Source organism: Orcinus orca, chromosome 20 (genome assembly GCF_937001465.1).
Source record: "Orcinus orca chromosome 20, mOrcOrc1.1, whole genome shotgun sequence".
Classification (NCBI taxonomy): Eukaryota; Metazoa; Chordata; class Mammalia; order Artiodactyla; family Delphinidae; genus Orcinus; species Orcinus orca.
Window position 1 is genome coordinate 10483510 of NC_064578.1, and position 22743 is coordinate 10506252.

The 22743-nt window shown below is 43.0% G+C and overlaps 1 protein-coding gene across 1 annotated transcript in view; it reads left to right on the forward strand.

The window, feature by feature from the left end:
- ADAMTS18 (ADAM metallopeptidase with thrombospondin type 1 motif 18) overlaps nucleotides 1-22743 on the forward strand; it is a 157645-nt gene that overhangs the window by 53656 nt on the left and 81246 nt on the right. The window contains exon 3 of the mRNA XM_033406432.2: nucleotides 20501-20783. Within this exon, the coding sequence (XP_033262323.1) occupies nucleotides 20501-20783 (283 nt within the window). The remainder of the gene's footprint in view (nucleotides 1-20500; nucleotides 20784-22743) is intronic.

Here is a 22743-nt window from a genome sequence, read left to right on the forward strand (position 1 = left end):
TGCTTTCATACATCAGACACTAGTCTTGACGCTGGTAAGCTTAAGGATGAAAAACGGGCCAGGAACATACAAGGTCCCTCCTCTCTGCTACCCCACATGCTAGAAGGAAAGATAAACAGCCAGTCTATTGGGAAACACGATACTTTTAGGCAGTGAAGTAGCAACTGAAATAGGCCAGCCAGGCACTCACTGTGTGTCAGTCACTATTCTAATATTATACTAGAATATTAATATATTATTAATGCTAATGTTAATATTAATAATCTATAATAATTATTAATGATTAATATCTTTGCCCAGAGCAAGTCTATATCCTTCATTTGTCCTCAGGAAACTGAGGCACAAGGAGTCAGGCAGCTCAGCCCAGGTCACAAGTCTTAGTAGTGGAGCCAGAACTGAAACCCAGACATTGGGTTCAGGTCTGTGGCACAACCACAACACTGCCTGCAAGGAGGACATACAAGGGGTGTTTTAGATTAGATGGTCAGGAAGAACTTTCTGAGAAGGCGAATCCAGAGTTTCAGAGAACGGGGCTTACAGTGTTCCTAGTGGGGAAAGCCCGGAATAGGTCTGGCAAGTTGAGAGAACAGCAGAAAGACCCGGCTGCTTTAATACTTCATTAGAGGGAAGCATGGGACATTGGCGGGGGCGGGCGGGTGTAGTGGTGAGAGAGAAAGTCAGAAACAATATAAGAGCAGGGCTTCCCTGGTGGTGTAGTGGTTGAGAATCCGCCTGCCAGTGCAGGAGACACGGGTTCGAGCCCTGGTCCGGGAAGATCGCACATGCCGCGGAGCAACTAAGCCCGTGCGCCACAACTACTGAGCCTGCGCTCTACAGCCTGCGAGCCACAACTAGTGAGCCTGCATGCCACAACTACTGAAGCCTGCGTGTCACAACTACTGAGCCTGCGCTCTTGAGCCCACGTGCCAAACTACTGAGCCTGCGCTCTTGAGCCTGTGAGCCACAACTAGTGAGCCCACATTCCACAACTACTGAAGCCTATGTGCCAAGCCTATGTGCCACAACTACTGAAGCCCACATGCCACAGCTACTGAAGCCCACACGTCTAGAGCCCATGCTCCACAACAAGAGAAGCCACCGCAATGAGAAGCCTGGGCAGCACAACGAAGAGTAGCGCCTGCTCAATGCAACTAGAGAAAGCCGGCGCGCAGCAACGAAGACCCAATGCAGCCAAAAATAAAACAAATAAGATAAATAAATTTAAAAAAAAAGAATATAAGCGCAGGCGCCATCTTTCTCACTCAAGCTCTGTAGATGAGTCCACAGCACCCAACGGAAGGCAGCAGCTGTCAGGTAAAGAAAGAAGCCGCGGGAGAGCGAAGTTATAATTCTGCTCATAGTGTTGGTTGTTGACGGATCGATGTAAAGATGTTAGCTGTAATCTCAGTTCACGTTTTCTTAGCTATGGTTGCAGAATCAAATAAAACCTTTTTTGGCAGAAGTTAAAGAACTCAGCATCCTGCTACTGATTTTCTCAGTGTGATCATGGTAAACCACTGATACGCAGTCTGTAATCTCTGATTAAAGGAGAGATGTGACGGCAGGAGTAGTTCACTTTAAACTGCTTTACGTTAAAATAAAAGAATGGGTTGTGGAGTAAACTGCAGTGTGTGAAGCATCAGCAGCTGAGTTACGATAGAGCCGTCTTCGTGTGTACACTCTTAAACAGTGCCTTTGGAGATCGCTTCCAAGAACCTAGTTACCTGGTTTGTTTGTTTGTTTTAATTTTATTGAAGTGTAGTTGATTTACAATGTTGTGTTCATTTTTGCTGTACAGCAAAGTGACTCAGTTATGCATATATATACAGTCTTTTTCATATTCTTTTCCACTGGTTTATGTTGAATATAGTTTCCGTGCTGTACAGTAGGACCTTGTTTATCCATTCTATATATAATAACTTTGTAAACGGATCCATGGCCCATGACAGACTAATCTGTAACTACTAGCATTAGATGGAAGTGACCCAACATGGGGTAAGAAAACCTCTTCCTGTCTTCCTGCTACTCTGTGCTTGTAACAGGAAGGGAACTTGCATGGAGGTTGGATAAGTCAAGGAAATCTATGAGAGTGTGAGGAAAAACTTGGAAATCACGGGGTACACTCAGGTAATCCCTCAGTTATATGTTAACGAGTTAACAAAATATGCGTTTGCCTTACATCCTGTGTCATTTATGTCTTTCTGAAGCTGAATGGGTATTCGCTTAATTGAAGGCAAACAGTCCTTTGCTATTTTTGCCCCCAGGCTCCCTCCTCCATCCCCAGCATCTGTTTAGAGTAGTAATTTGGATGCTACGGAAGGCAAGTTTGGTTCACAGAGCAGAAATGTTTACCCAATTGCAGGCTTCTGTAGTTTGTTTCCTGCATGAAGGTACCGAGTATTTGCAAACTCACAGACCTCACAGGGTAAATAAACTAGGCTTCTCTTCCAGCCTTCTAAGAAAGCTGTGTTTATCTACCTGCCTCATGAATGTCTGTCAGCAAGCAGTGTGCTTTCCAGGCGTTTCTTAATGTCATCCCAAGCAATGCTAAAAATTAGAATTCAGTTATTGTCATTTTACGGATGAGGAAGCTCGGACTAAGGTAGGTCATGCAAGGTTGCAAAGATTTTATGTGTTGGGTGAGAACTTGAGTCTAAGTCCAGACTCTGAATCCCAGCTCTTCTTCTTTTTGCTCAGTATAGACTCAGGTATATTCCTCAGTTATTAGGTTTATGTGTGACAAGTTTCGGGAGTTAGCCTTGTCCTAGGTGATCTGGCAGGGTGTGAAAGAAGGATAAAGAACTGCCTTGGAAAATAAGACGTGACTCTTACACAAGCCATGCATCAAATGTAGGTTGAATTAGGGCAGAGGTCACAAAGGCAGATGTCTGCAAGAACCAGACTAGTAGTGTTGTGAGGGACACGGGACAGTGGGGAGTGGTGGGGACTGTGAAAAACTGGAAAGTATCCTATATCCTTGCGGGGCAGCCACTCCTTAGCAGTTGCCCAATAGTTGTACATACACATTAGAATTTCTGACTTCCTTGAATAATTGGATGAAATGACAATATTGGGGTCAAATTCCTACATGGGAGAAAACGTTAACGCAGAGCTGAGGAGGAGTTATGTCAACAAGATGGTGGAGTAGAAGTTTCCAGTGCTTGTCTCCTCTTAGAACTTCCATCCATGAATGGAAATATCTTCACAAAAGTGAACCTAAATAAATTAAAGACCTAAAAATAAGACCAGAAACTGTAAAACTACTAGAAGAGAATACAGGTAAAATGCTCCTTGACATCGCTCTGGGCCATGAATTTTTGTATATGACCCCAAAAGCACAGGCAAAAAAGGCAAAAACAGACAAGTGAAACTGCATCAAACTGAAAAGCTTCTGTACGGCCAAGGAAATAATGGAAAAAGTGAAGAGACAATTTACAGAATGAAAGAAAATATCTGTACCACGTACATCTGATAATTGGTTAATATGCAAAATATGTAAGCAACTCAATAGCAAGAAAACATATATCCTGATGAAAAAATGGGCAAAGGACCTGAATAGACATTTCTCAAAAGAAGACATACACGTGGCCAACAGGGCTATGGAAAAAAGACTCAACATCACCCATCAAGGAAAAGCAACTCAAAACAATGAGGTATCACCTCACACCTGTTAGGATGGATATTCTCAAAAAGACAAGAGATAACAAGTGTTGGAAAGCACGTGGAGGAAAAGAATACTGTTGCTGGGAACGTACCGTCACTAAGGAAAACAATATGGAATTTTTTCAAAAAACAGAGCTACCATATGATCCAGTAATTGCACTTCTGGGTATATATCTGAAGGGAATGAAACGAGGATCTCAAAGAGATGTCTACACTCCCATGTTTACTGCAGCAGTATTCGCGGTAGCCAAGATGTGGGATCAACTGAAGTGCCCATCAGTGGATGAGTGGATAAAGAAAATACACACGCACACACGTGCGCATGCAATGGAATATCACTCCGCCATAAAAGGGAAGGAAATCCCCTGTCATTTGCAACCACATAGATAAACCTGGAGGACATTATGCTAAATGAAATAAGCCAGATACAGAAGGACAAACACCGTATGATGTCACTTATGTGTGGAATCTAAAAAAGTCACACTCATAGAATCAGAGAATAGAACGGTGGTTGCCAGGGACAGGAGGGGAAATGCAAAGATCTTCGTCAGAGGGTACTCAGGCCAGATGAATAAGTTCCGGGGACCTAATGTACAGCCTGGTGACTATAGTTAATAGTACTGGATTGTAAACTTAACATTTGCTAAGAGAGTAAATCTTAAGTGTTCTCAGCACATACACAAAATGTATGGGAACTCTGTGACATGATGGGTATGTTAGCTAGCTTGATTTTGGTAATCATCTCACAGTGTATTTGTATATCAAAACATCGTGTTGTACATCTTAAAGATAAACAATTTTTATTTGTCAATTATACCTCAGTAAAGCCGGGGGGGGAAAGAATCCTACTGAGGGCCAGGTTGGGCCTGGAGGCATCAGTTTGTAGTCTCTGTTCTAGAAGATTGGTTTTGAAACCCTAGGCATTCAGACTCTAGAAGGGCAGAGTTGGGTACACGTGTCTTCATCTCTAAGCTGGGTGTTCAGCTGGGTTGAAGATCGGACCTCAGGGCTCTAAAAGGGCTCTGCTATTAGGCGACACAATCAACGAATAACGTTCCTTGCTATGTGTGTACCACGCTCTCAAGCGAGTTTGCTATCCTGTGCGGAAATTGTATTTGGCATCACAGTTAAGTTACCTGCGTGTCATACCAACTGATAAAAAGAAAAGAACGTCAGATGTGGAAGGGCCCTTAAATCAACTCCAGTCTCTTCATTAAGTATACGAGAAACTAAACCATCTGCTGCTCATCAGTTGTGAGACGCTGGGTACCTCCTTTGTTCTCCCTTGATCCCATTTCCTTTCTCTGTAAAATCAGGGGGGTGAAATACACAATTGCTAACACCCCATAATCCCGTGATTATTTTCCTTGGTTTTACCTTAAGGCAGGGGGTGAGGAGGGAAAGGAGAAGATAAATAACTGAGGAAAATTGGGACCAGGCGTTTCCAATATGGTGTCTCTGGCTCTCACACCCCACCCCTGGGAAAACTTGGGAAGTCCAGTCAATCATCCAGCCTCTGTGTGGCCGCCCAATGGGATGCCACCACGTGGCGGACGTCATCACATCACTAACAGCTGGTTACCGGCATGGCTTCCAGCTCCAGCTGTCTTTTTAACAAATGAATGCTGTCAGTTCCAAGGGAGGTGGGGAAAGGTGGGGTGGAGAGTTTGACATAAACCATCACCACTACAGAAACAAGTAAAAACATGTGTCTTCCTGATGCTGTGCATCAGCAGACAGCCTCCTTGAGCATGGAGGAGATCACTTATTCCAAAAACGGTCGCTCCACTATCTTGTAAATACAGCAGACACTATTTGTACAGCTCCAGCTGAATCATAAGACCCACATCAAGTCTTCGTTGTAGGAAAATCACTACTTTCAGCAAACATGTATTAAGTGCCAACTACATAAATACTCTACTCTCCAAACCCAGAAACCAAAGAAATTTGGATAGTGAGAATTTAAATAGCAAGTGATACCAATAATGTATTAATTATTTTCCGATAGTGAGCAGTTAGAATTTTGATAACCAGGGATACTAACCTTATATGAAGTATTCATCTTAATTGACACTGAGAGTTTAGGTTTCAATACTTGAATACCTCTAGCTAGTAATATTTAGGCTCTTTTAAAAAAGAAACCTGAAGCCAAAGATGGTGCATAGTAAGAATTGACAAACTAGATGTCAGTTAATATATGCTCATTATGTAATTTTCTTTTCTTCTCTAAATTTTTGACATATTTCCCAATAATGCCAGGCAGAATACAAAGTGTCTAAACAGTTTATCTTTCACCGTTAACAGGAGGCAGAGAGTCCCAACAACTTGGGTCCAACCAGTTTTCTATTCCATAGATCGATTCTTAGGGCTTTTTCCTTCAAAACCGTCAGTTGTCCCTCACTGTACAAGAGTTAGAATATTATCCTCAAGAGGTGGTGTGCCCTGACTTTGCACTCGCCCAAAATTTTGTGTATTCCCTCATTCATTGCAGGATGGTGGAGAAGCCTACACCAGAGATAGGCAAATCAGATGAATCTGGAAAAAGGTACAGTATGTCTGATTAGTTGGTTATATGTTTGTCTCCTGTTGTAGAAGCATCCTTAAGTGCAGGCTTCGGTGTCTTTTTGTCTCCCTTCGTACCAAGCATGTTTCCTTGTTCCTAGCTCATTAATTAGTTCCACAAATATTTACAGAGCACCTACCATGTGCCAAACGCCGACCATATGAAAATGAGCAAGAGAGAGACAAGCCCTTTAGGGAGCTAACAGGAGTAACAGACAATAAACACATAAGCAAACAGCTACACGATGGACCGTCAAGTAGGGATAAGGGCTGTACAGAAAAATAAAGCTGATTGAGATGGAGAGTGACAAGGTCTGCCTTATTTTTATAGTATGGTTCAAAGAGGTCGCCTTTGGGCAGAAATCTAAATGAAGTATTTGGGAGAAGAACGTTCTAGACACACAAAACAGCAATCACCGAGTTCCTTGCATGGGTTGGCTGTCCTGCTAATGGAACAACAATGGAGCCAACGTACCTGGAGTTCAGTAAAAGAGGGTAGAAGGTGGATAGAAAGGCTACCGGGGACTGGGCTTCAAAGTGGTTTGAAATCCACATTTCTTGTTCTGGCGCTCATCTTGTGATAATACAGCATGAATGTGACCTGTTCAAAGTGATGCTTTAGAAAAGTAATTTTGGAGCAGAAGAGGGTGGGGACTGCCAACAGAGAGATGAGATAGGAGGTCACTTCTTTATTCTCCACCTGGGGTGATACAGGACTAAGCTGGAGTGAGAACGCAGAAGGACAGAGTTTGGAGCTCAGAGGTCCCTCGCACCTCGATGTTGTCAGCACTGTGAATCGTGTAGTTCTGCGTTCTGTAGGACACTGTTTGAAGAAGATGGGATAGTGAGGTTGGGAGCCCAGATTTAGATTCTGAAATTGACATTAAAAAAAGCAACTTGGATATTAGTTCTGAACATCTCCTCCCAGACATTTAGCACATCCCGTCCCCCGTCTTCCAGAGGTTGCTGACATGTGACAGACTGTTATTAGCAGACACAGCACCAAAGCCTCCAATGATCTGGGGGAAAGGCTGGCTGCATGGTCCCGTGTGAAGTTTGTGGCACATCTGGTTTCTCTTAAATCCAGACATGCTAGCTGTCTCTACTTGGTCACTCACAATGAACCAACAGCCGTTACAGCAGTCACGTGTTTTCCAAATGACATCCTTCCTTAAGCTCCCTTTGAAATGATCTGATTCTTGAGAGGGAGCTGGAGCAGAGGATCATGTGACACAAAGCTGTCAGATGGCTCCTACCTTAGTCTTTCCTAGATGAGAAAATCTTCATGACGGCACTGCTTGTAAGGGTCATGTAGCTTTGACATCTGTCTTTCGTGTTGATGGTCAGGGTATAGCTGGCTGTCTGAGGGGCTGGGAAGATATGCTTTCTCTTCCTTATTACTCTGTGTAGATCTCTCCCAAAGACGTACGAGTTGCCTATGACGTCCAGGGTGTGACATAGCTGTTGCAAAGCAGAAGAGCCCAGCACTGCTCGCAGAGTACTTGCAGTGCACTAGAAGAGAGCAAACCACAGCACTGCAGGGTGTAATTAGAGCTAGATAGGCCTGTCCAGTGAGGCCACATTTGAAGGTTGAGCCAGTTTTCTCCAGATCCGTGGAGATGCTCTCTCAGTGAATACTGTTCAGCACCCTCTCTTTGGGGTGAAAATGGAGAGGAGAAGCCAAAAAGATGAGTCTCTGATTTTAGTGCCACTTGCCTCCAGCTTCCAGCCTCCATTTCTGGAAGGTCTGAGTTTGTGGCCATCTCTCTGTGTCCTTCAGGTCCCTCTGAAATGGAAGTAAAAAGTAATTGACAGGGAGTTAGGACCTAGGTTAAGCGTGCCTGGAAGTGTTTTGTTCTTAAGAGTCAGTTTGTGCTGCTACCCTACGCCCTGCAGGAAGTTATATCCTCTCTGGAATCTTTCTTTTCCTTTCTTATTTAGCTTTATTGAGGTACAATTGACAAATAGAAATGTAAGCATAAACTGAAAAAAAAATTGCACAACCTATAAGTTGAGAATTATGTTTTATTTGGCGGACAAAACTGAGGACTTAAGCTGGGGACACAGCATATCAGATCACTCTGAGAGATTGTCCCAAAGAGGTCAGAGAGGAGCCTGGATATATAGGAGTTTTTGCAACAAAGACCAGGTAGACGGAACATCAGAAGATGACTATTAATTAAAGAAAACCAGACATCGTGAGTTAAGGAATTTAGCGCTTTTCTGTGTATGGGGAGATGCAAGAGTCTGGGCTCCTTGAAATCTTTCCTTTGATGTGCACCTCAGCTATCTGGGGCCAGCATCCTGTGCTTTTTCATCAAGTCTCCTCAGGGGGTATCACTGGGGGTGGCTACAGTGGCTGACTGCTTGATGGCGGGGGTCCTGTTTCCATCCTGAGTTTCCTCAGGGCTCACCATGGGGGCGGCTGTCATGTGATGGCTGGATGGCTACAGCATCCTTTGTTTACTGACATGGCAGGCAACATTTTTCATTCACATAAGATATTTAAAACATGCAATGTCATGACTTGTATATGCACTCAAAGGATTCCCTTCATTGAATTAATACATCCATCACTTCACATATTTACCTGTGTGTGTGTGTGTGTGTGTGTGTGTGTGTGTATGAACATCTAAGTTCTGCCCTCCTAGCAAATTTCAATGACAGTGTTTCTGGAACTTTTCTTGACTCCTAGCAGGATGTGTGTTTAAGAGTGAGGGAAGGCTGTGGACTCAGACAGCCGTGGAATATCGAGAGGTAAATAAACGTACCCATCAAATGGAACTGCTCTAGGGGTGAGATGAGAGTTTGCAGGTACAATGCTTTGCACAGAGTCTGGTACGTAGGAAATCAGGAACTGTTCCTCCAGATGGAGCAGTATAGGAAGGTAGAGAGAGAGAGAAGGAGAGAGACTCCCCAACACCTACGGATCATGTTTAAACCACTTGGATTAATTTCTAAATGTTGAACCATAGATTGTGACTGCTTATACAAACTGAGTGCATTTTTGAGCATGTGTGCATTTAATTTTTTAGAAATTAATACTAAAATGTATACAGTTAGGCCAGGGTAAATATGTCAACCATTTTGATGTTAATAAATTGTTTTTAAAAAATAGTTTCTTAGAGGTATTTGCCCTTCTGAGAATGGGCACACGGATGAGTTGGACAGAATTGTCATACACCTCTCATCCCCATGTTGAGTTGTGAACCACTGTATTCTGGTCTCATGAGATTTGGACTGTGGAAGTCATTAAGTGTTTATTTCACTAGATTGTTAATTCGCCAAATAAAAAAGTTTCGTCAGCATGTTATGAATATCTCTTTAGAGCTGCTTGAATGGCATAATCTTTACCAGTAAAGATGGTTATGGTTGAAATGCTTTGAAGAAAGGGGCTGAGTCGTTTCATCTTTGAGTCAGTAGCATAAACAATTGCATACGGTCAAAGCCGTCTTAGTTAGTATTATTTGGGAGCCAGATTTGGTTACTGTAAGTGAAAGAAAAGGATGATTTATTTTGAGCCTACTGGAGTATTTGAAGAAGTAGTCAATCCCTGGCTAGGAAGGAAAAAAGCCAGGCATTTCTAAGAGCTCCTGCAGCAAGATTTTTGGACCTTTTTTCAAATCCATCATTATCAGTGTGATTCAGAAAGCCACAGGGACTGAGAGTACAGGGAGGCTCTACCTGCCTGGCTGAGGTCAGGGGTCATCTGGGTAAATCATCTTTGCCCAGTGATGCAGCTGCGTGTACCACAGGCATAGCGCTCAGTGAGCATCTCTTGAATGGCTTGGAGTGATCTGCTCAGGTGTTCACTGGGAGGAGGTGGGCCCTTACCTGTCCCATCTGAACAGATGGCCAGCTTGTAACGTGAGAACGCTAGTCCACAGTTCTGGTGCATTCTACCCTATACTCCAGAAAGTCCACTTTGCTTTTTTCTTTTTTCTCTCCCAGCAGCAACCATCCATCTAGTCTTTAAGGCTGATCAAAAGCATCCTTTTCTCCATGACATTGTCTCTTTTCAAGGAGGGCAGGTGGGTACGAGGTTGGGTTTTCAGAAGGGACTAAGCATAGACTTAATTTAACTAAAGAACATTGTGGAGGAGAAGTTGATGGGCACAAAAAGGATCTGTAGAGGAGCAGTCCGTGATTTCATCGCCCATCTCTCTTTCCCATCCCCATCAAAACCAACCACCAAGTTGAAACCAAAACCTAGAATTCCAGCAATTCTCCAAGGTAGAAAAATTCATGATTTCACCTCTGTCTTTAAATACCTTCAGTTATGTTTGCAAGAATTTCATTAATATGTCTCTTTTCAGGTCTTAAAGCCTTGTTCAGTCCTTTCACTGTTTTTCTCAATAACAGAACACTGATGCCACTTCCCAGAATTTCAGGTCCAATTGAAGGGGAGAATTTTAATACACACTGTTAGAACAAGGCCCGGCTTCTCTGCTCTGTTCCCTCAAATAATCAGATATAATAATTATAACAACAATAAACACATTTTGAATGTTTTCTTGCCAAGAGCTGTTCTTAGCACTTTAAAAGTATGAACTCACTTAATTCTCTAAAAACGCGATAAGGGAAGTGCTATTACTATTGTCGTTTTACAAATCAGGGACTTGGAAAATGAGAGGTTTGTTCTTGAGAGGTATGTAAACTTCCTCAGGAGATAAGAGAAAAGCTGAAAGGGGCACTTAACCATCACAGGACTGAAAATACCTTGTGGCTCTTATTAGCATCATACCCCCTCCTCTCTCGCCAGGCTGTGAGGAATTTGGGGATATTGATGGTATCTGATTAAATGTTTATGGACTGGGCTTTACAGTTTTTTGAAGAAAGATCACCATGTATATGACTCTGGAAAACATAAATTCCCCTCTAAATCGTATTTGTAGTGTGAGTCCCATTGATGTTCATATTAACATCAATGAATGGATGAGAAATGCTAGATTTTTGTTGACATACATATGTTTGGGTTTTTTCTCCCAGCATATGAGATTTTTTTCCCCCTTTGACGGGAATAGGGAATCCTGAACACACATTCCACGTGTAAGGGCCTGTTGTCCGTTAATCCAGCTCTGCATGTGTAGATGCATGTGGCAAAAAAATTCGATTTCAGTTTCTTAGAATTACATACTTTATAGAGAACTGAGGGTGTTAGCAGGGTCCACATGCTCTTGGCAAAATTTTATCAGATTTTGTCTCTTCTCTGATCATGGGACTGGAAATGGTTCCACATGTTTTTCACCTGGAACCTGTTTTGTTTGTTTTTTAATATACTCTCAAGTCCCTAATTTTCTTTTTAGCAGTCATTATGGCTCTATTTTTTATGTTAGCATTTACTGAGCAATACACAGCTAAGCACAGTACCTGATAAGTATTCATTTATTTAACCAATGAGAAACCCCCAAGGTCGGGATACATTTATTCCCATTTCACAGATGGGAAAAAGAAGGGGGATAAAAGCGCACAGAAGTTCAGAATGCTTAAGCCCAGCTACCAAGCGGCAGAGCTTAAATTTTGCCTCTAAACTTTCATTTTTATATTGAGTGCTTCCCTAATGTATTGTCCTTGTACCATTCCATTTTACCTTGATAATATTTGTTCCTTCTTCGCAAAATCCTAAAATATTCTATTGCCGATGGTTTTCCTCAGTTGAAGTCTTTCTCGGACTTTTCCTTACTTCCTGGTCTTTCATTTCTCTGATGCTTTCTTTTTCTCCTTCCCGAACCCCTGGACGGTGGAATTTTGTTTCATACTGATGACATTTCTTAAGCTTTTTGCTTATTCTGAACTGAGATTTCTCCTTTGGAGTGTCCTCATATATGTTGGACAACAAATTAATTATTATTTAGTACTATTATTTAGACAAAAGAGTGGGTTTTTTGTTTTTGTTTTTGTTTTTTGTAAGAATGTGATGTCTTCACCTCTCCCGTCCCACTGGGAGTTAAAGTAGTTGTTTATTTTTTTCCTGCCAGTTTTATTGAGATATAATTGACATACAGAACTGCAAAAGTTTAAAATGTAAACCATAATAGTTCGACTTAATACGTCATGAAATGATTACCACAGTAAGTTTAGTGAACATCTATCATCTCATATAGAAACAAAATTAAAGAAATAGAAAAAGATTTTTCCTTTGTGATGAGAACTCTTCAGATTTACTCTCAACAATTTTCATAGATAACATACAGCAGTGTTAATTATATTTATATGTTGTACATTACATCCCTGGTACCTATTTATCTTATAACTGGAAGTTTGTACCTTTTGACTGCCTTAATCCAATTCTTCCTCCCCCCAACCCCTTGCCTCTGTTAACCACTCATTGGATCTCTTTCTTTATGAATTTGTTTTTGAAGTAAAACTGACCTACAACACTATGTTAGTTCCTGGTGCACAACAGTGATTCAGTATTTCTATACATTTCAAAATGATCAGCACAATAAGACTAGTTATCATCCCTCACCATACAAAGATATTACATAATTACTGACTATATATTCCCCAGACTGTACTTTTCATACCCACAACTCATTTATTTAGTAACTGGAAGTCTGTGCCTCTTAATAGCCCTCACATATTTCTCTCCCCCTCCGCTTGGCAACCACCTGTCCTCTGTATTTGTGACTCTGTTTCTGTTGTATTATGTTTGTTCATTTGTTTTTCAGATTTCACATGTAAGTGAGACCATACGGTGTTTGTCTTTCTCTATCTGACTTATCCCACTTAGCATAGTACCCTCTAGGTCCATCCATGTTGTCGTAAAAGAAAGTGATGTCTTCAATGAAGTCACAGTATTTTTATGTTGCTGTAGCTGGAGATACGTTAAAAATTTTTAAAGTGAAAAATAATTTGATTATTGATAACCGCAAGTATATGTCTTTGCCATTACTTCTCCAGCCAGCCTCACGGGGGCTACTTTGTTGTTCTGTCAGTTAGTCCTTACTAAAAATAGAAATAGATTAATGATACTGCCTGTGGAGTTCTTTTTCAATTATTATTTCATTTGAAGTTCCGCTTCATTTTTAACAAACCTCATTAACCCATTAAGTCTTTGGTTTTTGATTATTTAATGTGTGTAAATGTTGGGATACAAGTCACGTAACACACAGACCCTGCTTTCAGGGAGCTTGTCTTGTCCTAATTTTCATTGATCTTTAAGGTTGTTCACTCCGAACTTTTTTTTTTTTTTTTTTTTGGCGGTACGCGGGCTTCTCACTGTTGTGGCCTCTCCCGTTGCGGATCACAGGCTCCGGGACGCGCAGGCTCAGCGGCCACGGCTCACGGGCCCAGCCGCTCCGCGGCATGTGGGATCTTCCCGGACCGGGGCACGAACCCGTGTCGCCTGCATCAGCAGGCAGACTCTCAACCAGTGCGCCACCAGGGAAGCCCAACTCCGAACTTTTGGAAAAAAATTGTGCCTTCATACCAGCATTTAATTCATCAACTGTTTCTAGAATCTGCAGTCTCCATTTTTCTGTTAAATCTAAAGCCTTTGATAGAGTTCAAATATGACCTATAGGGAGGGAGTTTTAAATGGAAATTGAGGGAAATTTCTTGAAGTCTGTTTTGTACCTGACATGAGTCCTTTGAGAAAACTTTAGGCCATTGAAATCTAAAATAGGAAACAACTGCTAACAAATAAGACATATTCTCTTACAGTATCTCCTTTTTAAAAGCATAAAATGGAAAAAATCTGATCTGAATATATTATTGACTCTTGGTCATTATCCATTGAATTTTTAAACTTAGCAGCTGAACTACAGGACTGAATTTCTAGGTCTTCAAACTGGAAGAGATTGAACTATATTGATTGGAAGAGATTGAACCATATTGATTGGAAGGGATTGAACCATATTGATGGAAAAGGTTGAACACGTGGGAACAATATTCGGTCCAGAAGGGGAGCTGGGAGCAGCTCTCAGCTTATTGCATATAGATAACATACAGCAGTGTTAATTATATTTATATGTTGTACATTACATCCCTGGTACCTATTAATCTTATAACTGGAAGTTTGTACCTTTTGACTGCCTTAATCCAATTCTTATTGCACCCACATCTTATTGCACCCACATCTCCATTGCACCCACATTTTTGCACCCACATCTCCATGGACCTGGGGCCTTTCCTGTCCTTCTAGCCTAGGGGACGCCTAAGGGTGTCCTCACGCTGCAGCCTCTGCTGAGCGGACCTCTAGGTCTCCACCAGCCTCCTCTGCCTGGCCAGCTTCTCCTGTCCTCAGTTCTGAGCTGTCCACCTCATAGTTCTTTCTAGGTTCCCCCTGCATGAACCAAGAGAGGGCTTCTGGTCTCTGTGAAAATACCTGTCCTCAAAAAAACTTTCGAAAACAGGGCTTCCCTGGTGGCGCAGTGGTTGAGAGTCCGCCTGTCGATGCGGGGGACGCGGGTTCGTGCCCGGTCTGGGAAGATCCCACATGCCGCAGAGCGGCTGGGCCCGTGAGCCATGGCCGCTGAGCCTGCACATTCGGAGCCTGTGCTCCACAGTGGGAGAAGCCATAACAGTGAGAGGCCCGCGTATCACCAAAAAAAAAAAAAAATTCCAAAAACAAACTTATGGTTACCGAAGGGGAAAGGGGGTGGGGGAGGGATAAATTAGGAGTTTTGGATTAGCAGATACACACTACTATATATAAAATAGATAAACAACAAGGTCCTACTATATAGCCCAGGGAACTATATTTAATCTGCTATAATAAACCATAATAGAAAAGAACATGGTAAGAATATGTATGTACATATATATGAGTGTGAGTGTGTATATATATAACTGAATCACTTTGCTGTATACCTGAAGCACTGTAAGTCAACTATATTTCAATTAAAAATTTTTTTTTCCTAAAAACCTTCCAAAATCAGTCTCCCCTCTCCCCTCACTCTTTCTGTTATTTTCTCTCGTAGAACCCTGCTTGTTTTCCTTCATACTTGACACAAAGGAATATTTCCTACCCAGTTGTGATCATTACTTGTTTCATCCCTGCTTCTCCCATTTAGTTGGAAGCCCATGGGACCACAGATCCATCTTCCAAGCCACGTTTTGTCAGAATGTCACCTGTGTTCAGTCACTCAAAACGCTTCATACACTCTACAGTTAAACAGATGGTTCCTTTTAGAGGTACTGGGTTTATATTTTTAAACTATAAAATGTATTTTTGGTTAGACTCCACTGTTTTCCATCAAACCAAACCCCCCAAAAGAAGATTTTTCTTCCTTAATATCGAGCCCTGTAAAATGCTGGTTTTGCTGTAAAGAACTTTTCTGAAGCTTTGTCCTTGTTGCCCTAAACTGTAATACAAAGGGTTGTTTGGGCCCCATGTGTTGTCCCAATATAAGATGCCCATTTTTTTTTTATTGCTTTCTTGATGCAGAAGTTGTCACTCTGCATTTGCGTTGCCTACGGTTCTCCAGAAATAACGAGGAAAGAGAAAGCTTCTAAACCGGTTAGTCCAGTTAAGGCAGTTGAGTGGCTTAAGCCGTTGATATAAGTTTAACCAAGTTAGGAAGTTAGCAAGGCTGCAGCGCTTTCATGGATAATTCCCTTTTTTTTTTTTTCCCTTTAACTGTTCACTCTGTCTGCTGGGGATTGTAAATGGGGTCTTTTGTCTTCCCGCAGCTTGGCGAGGTGAGGGCACTGGGAGGCCGGACTTAGACGTGAGGGCCCTGCTCAGGGAAAGGGGGCCTGAATCCTACCTGGGCTCCCAGCAGAGAGTCGTTCACAGGGTGGCTGTGAAGTTTAACTAAGGTATTACAGGGAGGGCTCCTGCCTTCACACTGCTACCCCAAAACTGGATTCGCCTCTTGGTGGGTATCCAGCCAGTAGACACAACCAAGCGAAGGGGGTATTACTACTTGCAGCAAGTGAGGAGAACACTGGAGAAGATGCTGCTTCCCAAAGCACCATCTCCCTGAACAGCACAATTGGGGAAGTTTGAAGCTCAGGGTACATGCGTATTCATGAAGGGGCTTGAGCAGAGAAGGACTCAGCACAGAATTGGGGGCCAGGGTCGACAGAGTGCAAGCTTTAGTTGATTGAAGTCAGGAGGGTCAACGTCATCATTCCATCCTCCACCTGAGTTGGGGTCTTAGTTCCTGCAGAACTCAAAGACAAAAATTACGTATATCCCTTGAGGAGGAACTAGGACCCTGCTTTATCACTGCACTGTTACTTGACTGCCTTTCCTGTGTTCCTGCATTCCTTTGTTCCCTTAAGATCATTGGCTACTGAGACCTGTTCAAGGGCAAGCATGGTGGCCAGGCTGAGATCACAAAATGGCTTAGGCCAAAATGGCTTCTCTCGTGTCAAGAAAGCCATGCCTGCTTCTCTTTCTCCAGGGACCCCATAACCGATCTGCTTACAAAATCTGTAATATAGAAAGAGTTCAAGGTTTTTATGAATTTGAACATGTCACTTCCCAGTTCTGGTTTCCCTGCCTGGGAAGGGAGGAGAGTGCTGGCATGCCCGCCCTCAGCATCCCCTCCACTCTGAGATTCTTCAGTTCACTTATTCCACAAGTGTATGTAGGATGAGAGCCAATTATTTATTGGTTGGTGATGTGTGGCATACACCAGGGATGCCAGTGTACAACTGGACGTTTAAACTGGACATCAGACGTGGTGGGAAGTTTGCATTTTCATTGTTTCCTTCATTGAAGTAGGACACACAGCAAATAAACTGTGGCCTGAAATATGGGAAGTGGAGAGGGTAGTTTTCAGCAGCATCCTGAGTCCTGTCTCTCTGGGAAGACAGTATTGAATCTAAGACGAAGCAAAGAGCATCAGAAGGCCAAGCAAGTGAGTCTGTGGAGGAAGAAGTTGGCAGAGGAATGGAAAAGGGTGTGTGAACTCGGTTAAGAGTGTGTAGGCAAGGAATAAAGACGCAGACGTAGAGAATGGACTTGAGGACACGGGGAGGGGGAAGGGTAAGCTGGGACGAAGTGAGAGAGTGGCATGGACATATATACACGACCAAATGAAAAATATCTAGCTAGTGGGAAGCAGCCGCATAGCACGGGGAGATCAGCTCAGTGCTTTGTGACCACCTAGAGGGGTGGGATAGGGAAGGTGGGAGGAAGACGCAAGAGGGAGGAGATATGAGGATATATGCATATGTATAGCTGATTCACTTTGTTAAACAGCAGAAACTGACGCACGCTGTTGTAAAGCAATTATACTCCAATAAAGATGTTAAGGAAAAAAAAAAAGAGTGTGTAGGCAAGGAAAGGAATTTTCTCTTTACCCTTTTAGGTTCTTGGCTAAGACCACGCCCCCAACTGTAATAAAGGAGAGATTAACAGGAGAAAACAAATAGACATTTAGTAACAAGTATACCTCCTGTGTGCACGGGAGATGCCTAGGCAAGCTGAGTAACTCCCCCAAGAGGCCGAAGCCATCCCCGCCCCCTTATATACCATCTCTAGCCGTGGGAGCCTATCAGGCAAAGCCCAGTAAACAAGGGTATGGCTGTTACGCAGACACAGATTTAAGGCAGAAACTTCTCAGTTGATAAGAATTTCTAGAGATTTAGTCAACCTCTCCTTCCTGGTAAAAGAGGGAGGCCCCCGACACATGGACTTTTCCCTTATAAAAGTAAATGCTCTGGGGCTTCCCCGGTGGCGCAGTGATTAAGAATCCGTCTGCCAATGCAGGGGACACGGGTTTGATCCCTGGTCCGGGAAGATCACACGTGCCGCGGAGCAGCTAAGCCCGTGCACCACAGCTACTGAGCCCGTGTGCCACAACTACTGAAGCCTGTGTACCTAGAGACCGTGCTCCGCAACAAGAGAAGCCACCACAGTGAGAAGCCCGCGCACAGCAACCAAGAGCAGCGCCTGCTCCCCGCAACTAGAGGAAGCCTGCGCGCAGCAACAAAGACCCAACACAGCCAGAAGAAAAAAGAAAAAGTCAAAGACGTGTCCTCTTCAGGATGGTATGAAGGAGAGGGGACAGACACAGCTGCCAGCCTCCAGAGTAAGCAGATGGTGGAGAGATTCGTGCGCCAGGAAAAGGGATTCGGATTTGAGATGAATACCAGGGCGCATGAAGTGAGTTGATTCATGTTGGCCGAGGACACTGGCCAATGTCAGGAGACCATATTGGAGAAGATGGGGGATTTGGAAGATTCAATGGCAAGTGTGCAAATGAAGGATGAAAGTATCTGCCAGCCTGGCACTGGGCTGGTGGGGGGGGGGACGGGCTGCTCTGAGGTACAGCCTAAGGTACGGTGGGTGGGCAGGATTTCTGGGATCGTGAGACTTGACTTCTTTAAATTTTGTTGCCAGTTGATTCTCCCATCATCTCTATGATAGCAGGAATGTGAACTGCTTCGTGACTTTGTGCCTCTTTGTGCCAGTGCCTAGAACAGGGCTGTGAATTAGATGCTCAGTGTGTTTTCTGAACGCAGGAAAGCATCAGGCTGGTGCCGCAGGCCATAAGACAGTCTTTGTTTTTTTGTTTGTTTGTTTTGTTTTGGCTTGGTTTTGGGGGGGGGGGGTTGGCCACGCCACGAGGCATGCAGGGTCTTAGTTCCCTGACCAGGGATCGAACCCGCGACCCCTGCAGTGGAAGCGCGACGTCTTAACTACTGGACCGCCAGGGAAGTCCTCATAAGACAGTCTTTAAGAAGGCAGCCGACTTCTGAAGCGGAAGGAAAATCAGGACCACATCACACATTCTGGAACTCCTTTTAGGAGTGAGAAACTGAATCATGACAGAGGGTTAAAATAAGGTCTGGGGACAGCCCCTCTGATGCCACCCGTCCACCCCACACACGCCTCTGTGTTCCCTTGGTAACCTGCCCTCACCCTGACACCCCCTTACGTCCTTGAATATTTACGTGTCTGGCTCCCCAGTAAACTGCATGCTGTGTGTGCGTATGTCCTGCACAGCTATGTGCTCGCAGTTACCTAAATGCCTGGCACCTCGCTGGCGCTCAGTGAATGTGGGTTGATTCACTCACTCATTATTGTCGGTCATCCAAACTGCTGGGATTGAGAGTGTTTAAAGGGCTTCTGCAATGGTTATTTTATCTCCCCTTGAAAGGTGGTCAGGGCAGGAAGAATTCTCCCCATTTTGCACATGAAGAAGGTGGGACCTGAAGCACTGGGTCACAAACTCTGTACTTTGGTGTCATCCTTGGAGCAGTTAAAAAAATTTGTGATACATGAGTCACAAGAGATTTGGTTTTTGATGGTATGGGATTTTGTCTGGGAGTGAGTGACTGTGTGTGTGTGTGTGTGTGTGTGTGTGTGTGTGTGTGTGTGTGTGTGTATTTAGATCTGCAGGCGTTTCCTATGTTCAGCAAAGTTTAAGAATTGCTGGCCTGTGTCAGTGCTTTGCAAACGTTAACAGGCAGATAATTCACCCGGGATCTACGTACAATGTAGATTCTGAGTCCGCAGGTCTGGGGAGAGACCTAAGAGTCTACATTTCTAACCAGACCCCCGGCTGAGGCTGGAGCTGCCGGTCCACAGACTACACTTTCCATAGCAGCGCCTGGAGATCAGGGAAATTCTAAGCCAAATGCAGAGAAGAGAGAGCACGAAGCGTGCAGGGGACAAGGCAGGGGTGTGCTGTGGCCAAAATATCAGGTACAAAGATAGACGTATTGTGCCATGAGCCTGAAAGTGACGTTGTGATTGGATGGGCTCGCCCCAGTCCCCTCTTTCCTCTCAGTTTAGCAGATATGTCTCTTCGTGATGGTGCAACCCATTTGATTCCCCAGACCTCTCCTTGGAGATAAGCGATAATCTCTCACTTTGCAATCCTTGCTACTTCTTTTGTCGAGCGCTTATGAAATCAAGATGGAATGTCTTTGTTTCCACTGTCTACACTATAAGCTCTTTCAGGGTGGGGCTGTTTTTCAGCTCATCACTCTGTCCTGTGTTTACCACAGTGTCTGCCATGTCCTAGATGTGGAGACTCCCAGGATGTGACATGGCTTAGCCCTTGAGTCCCAAACATCAAGCCTGGCAGCCTGGAATAGTAATTAACAGCCCTGCTCCAGTAGGTGGAGAATTCTGGGTGCCAGTACTAGCTTTCCTACTTACTATCTTAGCCTAAGTTTTCTCATCTGTAAAATGGGGGTAATAACAGTTGCCACGGCTCATGGTGCAAATAAAACGACATGATACACGCCAAGCATTTAGCGCAGTGCCTGCATATGGGAAGAAGCCGATAAACGGTTGCTGAAAATCACCACATCAAAAAAGGGATGCGCGGTATCCTTAATGTTTTCTTTGTGTTTGGCTTTTTAGTCAGGTCTCATAAGGACACGAAGAAATGAATTCCTCATCTCGCCATTACCTCAGCTCCTGGCCCAGGAACACAACTACAGCTCCCCTGCAGGCCACCATCCTCACGTGCTATACAAAAGGACGGCGGAGGAGAAGGTCCAGCGTTGCCATGGCTACCTGAGCTCCAGCGGGAACTCTGCTGGTCACCCCCCAAGTCGCACTCCCCACACATCTTGGAGTCCAGAAAGAAAACATCACCACGGAAGGTTGCAAAAGCAGCATTTTTGTGGACGACGCAAGAAATGTATGTAAGGAAACTTTTTCTTGTTCTGTTCCTCTCTGGGCCCTCGACAGGTTTTCCCAAGTGCCACTGGGTGTGCTGACTTTGCAGGTTAAAATTGGGCTGCACTAAGCCCCCACTGAAATTAATCTTGGAGATGAACCATAAATCATCCCTGTCAGACAAAAACTGGGTGATCATTTTTTCTAAGTTAAACTAGAAAGATTTATTTTCCTCTTTTAACATCTTTTACTTTTTAGTCGAAGGTCCCAATATTATTTTAGTTTCTGTACCCGTGAGAAAAGGACCCAGTCTTCCAAATGATGAAAGAAATCACAGGTGAATTCCCAGGTGTGGTTGGGTGTTCCTTTTGAGGATTTGAGGGAAAGACTTCCCAGTTAACAAGAATACTGGCACCTGATTGGAGGTGGCGATGAAACATAAGGACCCTTGCACTTGGTTTGTGACCCGGGCCCAACCGTCTGCATTTTTCAGACCAGCAGTGTCCAATAGAAATATAACACCTGCCCCAAATGTAATTTTACATTTTTTAAATCCCACATTAAAAAATGTTTAAATGGGTAAATTAATATTAATAATATATTTAACACAGTATATACAAAATATCTCAACATGTCATCAATATAATCAATGAAAACAAATTAAAATGAAGTATTTTATATTCTTTTTTCATATTAAGTTTTGGAAATCTATTTATTTAACACTTCGAGAACAATTTCAAATCAGACAATAAATTCTCACCAGAAATACTTCATCTGTATCTCGATTTCATAAAATTTCAAGTTCAAGTTTAAAAGTAGACTTACATAGTCAGACTGTTCCAAATATGCTTAAGGTTTTCAACAGCTGAAACAAATATTACTTTTTAAGTGTAAAACAAAATGAATAAAAATTCAATAAAATTAAAAATTTGGTTCCTTCAGTGGCGCCAGCCCCATTTCAAAGTCTCAGGAGCCGTAAGCAGCACATGACTAGCCAGTTGGACAGAGTGGCCAGGTGATGTCCACGGAGAAGAGGAAGTGGTATCCCTGCCGTGCTGATCAGGAGGAAGATGCAAGACTCTTTCTACCATTTTAATTGGTTTTGGGGATTTGGGTGTAACTGAAACATCCTTTTTAAAGAACATCTATTTGGCATGAATTTATACTAGTAGTGGCGTTAATTAATGATAGTAATGATATTTATAGTGGCAGTGATATGTATTTGATATGAGATGTAAAAGCTAATCTTTAGAGCAACCTTATGGTTGGATATTATACTCTTTTCATTGATGAGGAAACAAACTCAGAGTCATTTATCAAAATGGCGTACTTGAGGTTTTAAATCTAACTCTCAATGATTTGATGTTTTAATTTCTCTCTGGGGAGCGTTGACTTCACTATAATGACTATACCGGTTGTTAAAGTATTAAAATATATCTATATTAGTAGTACATACTGTCCTGAGCTTTTCAAATGCGTTTTCCTTCCCAGCAACCCTTGCATCTGTCACAGCCCATTAACTAAAGGGGTCGTGCTTAATCCAACGGGTACTTCCGGGTCTCTGCTCAGAGACTGTGGCCAGTATCCATGCCTGTACCTTATCTGTTACAAAGTATTAATTTTAAATATCACTTCTGACTGTGCTGTCTCCCCAGCAGCTAAATTAATATCAGGTCAAAGAGCCCTTATTGAGCACTTATTTTGTGCTACATTAAAGTTTGTGTTGATGAAACAAGAACATGGGCAGTGTTCTACAGGATACATATTTCTAAATTTTATTTAGAAAATAATGTACAAAGTGTGATAATGAATTCAGAAGCAAAGGATAATGTCTTGTTTCTGCAGTTTCTTAGCAATAAAATAAAATGAGCATTTCCTTCCCACCATACTGATTTTTCTTGACCCACTCTTCCAACTACAATTGTAGCTTGTTTTCTTTGACTCTTTAGAAGAACATTTTTGAGTTACTGAATCCATTTGTC